A 5,819-nucleotide genomic window follows, 5' to 3' on the forward strand; every position below is an offset into this window, starting at 1 on the left:
CTCCACTCCACTTCACTTGATTTCACTTCATTTCGCTTCACTTTTGCCGTCTCATCTGTCAAATTTGTTGTTGGTCTGCCACAAGAAAGTCTGATGTCGGATGTGTGTGCTCTTTAATCGTTGCATGTAACTGTCTGAACTCTTGACTCTGTATTGATATTTGGCCTTTAATTGCTATGCAGGGATAACGGGGCGTATGCGTAACAAGCAGAAATCATTCGGTTTGATTGATTATGACTAGATCACGACTCGATAGTCACCTTCTATATTGTTGTTACTGTTGCTGTAATGGAGCTGAGCAGCCTTCGAAACGGCTGTCAAGGCAACGCCTTCTTCTTCTTTGGATGCTCTGCTATTGTTAGAAATTCAGATGTGAAATCGTTTTCGCTTTCGCATTTTGCTTTTGCCGCTTGCCGTGCGACACTTGAAGTGCGAAACTGAATTTAATTTGTGCCACTCGCATTTCCAATTACATTTTCAAGTGAATACCGTGTGTTGTTGTTTCTCTGTATTATGCATGGAAATTCGAGACGCTGGAATTTATTGAGCAAAACTTTGTAGTCAAGCATATCAACTTCAGAATGAATCAGATTATGCTGCCGCTGCTGCCAGCTCAACAAACAATATAGTAACTATAATAAGGATGAAATTGTTGCTCTTCATATTGTTGCTTTCCATGGCAGCAACGGGTCACTCCATGCAGCTGTATCGCGTGCCCTTGCGTCGCTTTCCCTCGGTGCGTCATCGCTTCCAGCAGTTTGGCATACGCATGGATCGATTGCGTCTCAAGTACAGTTCGAAGAGCGATTCGAGTGCGGTTAGGAATGTGGCGTTGAGCAACTATCTGGATGCACAATACTTTGGACCGATTAGCATTGGCACGCCACCGCAAACCTTTAATGTTATCTTCGACACGGGCTCAGCGAATCTGTGGGTGCCCTCGGAGAGCTGTTACCACAAGTTGGCCTGCCAGATACACAGTCGCTACAATGCCAAGCGTTCGCACACATATCAGGCGAACAACAAACGCTTTGATATTCAATACGGTTCTGGAAGTCTGGCGGGTTTCCTGTCACAGGACACGTTACGAGTCGCCGGACTGGATGTGCGCAATCAAACCTTTGCCGAGGCCACCGACATGCCGGGTCCCATCTTTCTGGCGGCCAAATTTGATGGCATCTTTGGCCTGGCGTATCGCGGCATCTCCATACAGAACATCAAGCCGCCTTTCTATGCCATCATGGAACAGCAGCTGCTCACACTTCCCATCTTCTCGGTCTATCTCAATCGCCATGCCAGCAGTCGCCAAGGTGGGTTTCTCTTCTTTGGAGGCTCCAATCCACGCTACTATCGTGGCAACTTCACTTATGTGCCCGTTACGCATCGTGCCTACTGGCAGGTGAGGCTAGAGAAGGCGAGGATTGGCCAGCTGCAGCTATGCCAGAATGGCTGCCAGGTGATCATCGATACGGGCACCTCGTTTCTGGCCGTGCCCTACGACCAGGCCATACTCATTAACGAGTCCATTGGCGGCATTCCCGCTGCCTACGGTCAGTATACAGTGCCCTGCGATCAGGTGGCTCACTTGCCGCCGTTGAGCTTTGCCTTGGGTGGTCGTCGCTTTCAGCTGAGGGGCGAGGATTATGTGTTCCACGACATCTTCGCTGACCGAACCATTTGTGCGTCGGCATTCATTGCCGTCGATTTGCCCTCGCCGACAGGACCACTGTGGATACTGGGCGATGTGTTTCTGGGCAAATATTACACCGAGTTTGACATGGGCAATCATCGCATTGGTTTCGCTGATGCCAAGGATTGATAACGTCGTCGAACGCTTTGCTCATTAAATGGCTGTCATGACAGTAAACATCAGGAATTCCTGTGGCTGTGTGGCTGTCAAAAATCAAAAACAGTATTTTATTATTTTATTACCTGCGCCTCAGCATCAACCTCAGCAAACAAGTAACAAGTATACGCAGTGGAGCACAGTGTACAGAGGCTGACGTCAATGTCCGTTAAATTGCGTGGGCGGAAGCTAATCAAAATTCGCTTGCAGGCACCAAAAACTGAAGAAGCCTGCGAAAAAAGAGAGCGAAACATTTCAAAGTGGGTAGCTCTGTAGAGTTGGAGCTGTAATTGATTCGCTGGCAAAATAAAAGAGCAGCCGCAAAACAAAAACAAAAAATGAAACAAGAAACAAGAAACCAAAAAGAATACACAATGTCCTTAGCCGCATGTTGAAATCCAGTAAGCACTTTGTGAGCGCTTCAGCATGAAATAAATAGCTTTAAGTTTACGACTGACGCGTTGCGTTTGCATTTGAATTTAAATTTGTATCGCTTCAAGTTTCCGCTTCATCTTCATCTCGCTCTCTTGTGGCTACAATTTTTAGGGTTCGGCGAGTTTTTGCGGTTTTTACGAGCATGCACAGCAAATTTTTAGCTATATATGCGCAATATACGCTCCATTCGTCTATTCTCGCAGATTGCCAAATAAACAGGGTTGCTGCGTCCAACCTGTGGTATACTTCATATTCTGTTTAGGGTAGCTGACAGTCTATGCGCAGTGTTTATTTCTCTTGCGTTTTTTTGCACGCTTTTTTTGCCACTGACCTTTCGCCTTCGTTTGCTTTCTTGCGGCTTACAAGACCCTTTATTGATACTCGACTCGGCAAACTTCTTTTTGGGCCTTTTTATAGCCCACATCCAACCCCCAACTTCTCTTCGGTTTGTGGCTTTAAAAATTGTTAACTTTGATTGCTGTTTGCTTAACCTTTTTATTTTCTATCCTTTTGGCTTTTCATAATTTTTGCACACACACTCGCACACGCAACAAAGGGCGGCAAATGGCAGGCTGCATTAGTTAGGCCATAATGAGTGGCTAAAACGGAAAGCCTAAAGCTCAACGATGACTTTCACTTGGTATGCAAAAGTAATCTGGCTGTCAATTTCTCATTTGCCTGGGAAGTCCCTTAGTCCTCAAAAGCTACCTAACATAAAATCCATTTGGCAAAATGCTACTACTTCTACATCGTAGTACTTGTGGCCGGGCTTAAGCAAAGGCGCGTCGTTTTTTGCCAGTTAACTGCTAAGCCTTTATGCAGGACACACCCCGACAGCAATAGCAACAACAACAGCTACAGTAGCAACAACATTAAGCTGCCTTTTTCAAAGTGCAAGGCAACAACAAAATGCGAGGGGAGTGACTGATGAATTTGCTGTGTTTTGTATGCCAGTTGCAGCATTGCGTAAAAGTGTCGCCTGGCAATCAACAACTACAAACGAAGGCAGTAAAAGGGGAAGAGAGAGAGAGAGCGTGAGAGAGAGGACATCAATAAAACAGCTTGTGGCAGTTGTCAAAGTGCTTTATCGCTTCAATATCCGTTCACGATAAAAAGGGTTCACTTTGTCGACAGAAACAGAAAGTATTGCCTACTTTTGGGCGCTCGATGAAATCACTCGCAATAATTGTTAATAAAAGGCACACACGCGCGTCTTTTGCTTGTGTCTCCTTAAAGCACCTCTTGACAAATAATTCAAGCGCCAAATCGAATCACATGCAAAACAGTAAGCGTCACACATCAGCGGAAGTGAACTTCGAGTGCGCACCCTCTCAAAATTGCCATGGCATTGCCATTGGGTAGGCGATGAAAGTAATTGGGCTGCCAGCCCACTGCCTACTCTGTGTATTTGCTAGACAATAGCGGTCTAAGGCATAAGATAAACGCGATAAGTATCACAAAAGCCAAATGGCAGAGCGAAAGCCTGTGTGTTTTTGCTACAGCCGCTGGCACTGAGTCTGACAGGAGGAGTCAGGGCTGTGGAATTAAATCATTCGATAAGATTATGCATACATTGTCAGTGCCAGCAGCATTGTCCTGTCCTGTCCTGTCTTGTCCTGCGCTGTGCTGTTTCTATGCCTCCGCCCTGTCGCCACATTCCTATGTAAATTTATTTGCTTGCCGTTTTTATTAAAAAAATTTTCGTTGTCGGTTTGCCCAAAATCCTTGCTAATGACACTCAAAACTGGGCTAATGAGTCAATAAGGCAATTTGCCAGTAAACCAGCAAAAAATGAGGGATGCCAACGCACAGAGACTCAGAGAGATGGAGAGAGAGAGAGAGCTGGTCAAATTATTATGCCACTTAATTACTTTAATATGGCATTTATGGTGAATGCTTTTGGTAGTAGTATTCGGTTATCAGGCTGACAAAACTGCTCGAACCGCAGGCACTTTCATTTCGGTCAGTCGCCCCTTTGCTACCCGTTGCCTGCTTTGCTGGACCCAACATATTTTGACAGGCCCCAACAGGGCCAAGCTCATACACACATGACATGGATACGGCAGTGGCATAACCTTGCCTGTTTGTTTTGTCCCTGGTCTGGGGAGCAATGGACACCTGTCTGCGTTGCAAATGTCAATTAGTTTTGAGACAATACCAATTAAATTTGTGTGCACACTTACTGCACACACACACACAAACACACTCAGGTACCCACACACACATGCATAGCGAGTGCAATTGAACTTTTGAAGCCTGCTGGCAATTACTTTAAGTGCATACGCTTTAAAGGACATCAACTTGAGCGGATTGCTTTACGAAAAATGTACTTAGAACTCGAATGACGTAGCATCATTTATCAAAAATCCTTTTGTCTGTGCCAGCATAAACATTAATCTAAGCGCCGTATAAGTGTCCCGCCACCGAGGGCAACTCCAACTGTTGCCGCTGCAGCAAATTGCCAACTCCCGCCAAGCGTTGTGACAACCCGCTGAGCCACGGACGAAATAGCTCACAACATGTTTTTTGTCCTAGGTAAGATTGTGTATTCTCTGCCTTTTGCAACATTTTCTTGAACATGTGTTTGTTATACATTCCTCTTTTTGTGTTTGCTGATGCTGGTATCAAGGACATGCCTCATGTTGCGAGTCGATTGCCAATCATCGTTGTAACAACTTTAACTGGCAGTGTGGCTCATTTTTTAAGCAGCAAACGTGACAATAACAGAGCCCAATTAAGTGCCAGCCAGTCAGGCAGCTATAGTAAAGTGAAATTACGCATACGCCCCATGACACAAGCTCTTTTACTATTAGCAGGTTAATTATTTGCCGCAATTGGTGCACCCAAAATTCAGTTTGCACTGTGTTGACAGCAGTCTGTATCTGTGTGTGTGTCAGAGTTTATCTGTGTGTGTGTGTCTGTATTTTAACATTGGCACTGAGCCTTTGTCAGCTGTCGTAGCAGCAGCTGGCGCGACTCGCGTGGCGCACGTCTGTGATATGCATACTAATTAAGCAGTTTCCCCTTGGCTTTAAAACTTCCAAAAATGAATTTTAACTCTCGCACACGCAGTTTCGACTAACTGGCACAGCTTAAAAATGGCTTTCCGAAAAACGCTGCATAATGAAGCTAATCAGGCGCGAAGCTTAGTGCCCAGTAAAAAAGTGTTGAATTTGGAATTTAATTGCGACTCCGAATACGAGTACGTCGCAATTTCCAGTTAATGAGCAGCTTGGCAATTGGCAGTCAGCTCGCTGCTTTGCATATTCAATCGTCAGACTGAATTTAAACCTGCAATAATAACTGGCAGCAACTTGAGCTCCCTTAAATTGCAACCCTTTAAATGGCGGTCCACAAAAATCTGACACAAAATAAAGCAAATTAGAGGGCAGCAAGCTTGTAACTTGATTTTTGGCAAACGCCACGGAAACTTGCCCAACAAAAAACATATTTAACACCTTGACAGCTTGGATATTCGAGCTTGCGTGTGTGTGCGTGTGTGTGTGTTGTTATTGGTATTGGTGTGTTTGTGCAGCTG

The 5,819-nt window shown here is 45.1% G+C and overlaps 1 protein-coding gene across 1 annotated transcript; it reads left to right on the plus strand.

Annotated features, from left to right (window-relative positions):
- Positions 1-361: 361 nt before the first annotated feature.
- Positions 362-2,303, plus strand: LOC133843636 (lysosomal aspartic protease). The gene has a single exon (XM_062277272.1). The coding sequence runs from the start codon at positions 644-646 to the stop codon at positions 1,817-1,819; it is 1,176 nt and encodes a 391-aa protein (XP_062133256.1). The 5' UTR covers positions 362-643; the 3' UTR covers positions 1,820-2,303.
- Positions 2,304-5,819: the final 3,516 nt, after the last annotated feature.

This window comes from Drosophila sulfurigaster, chromosome 3 (genome assembly GCF_023558435.1).
Source record: "Drosophila sulfurigaster albostrigata strain 15112-1811.04 chromosome 3, ASM2355843v2, whole genome shotgun sequence".
Lineage (NCBI taxonomy): Eukaryota > Metazoa > Arthropoda > Insecta > Diptera > Drosophilidae > Drosophila > Drosophila sulfurigaster.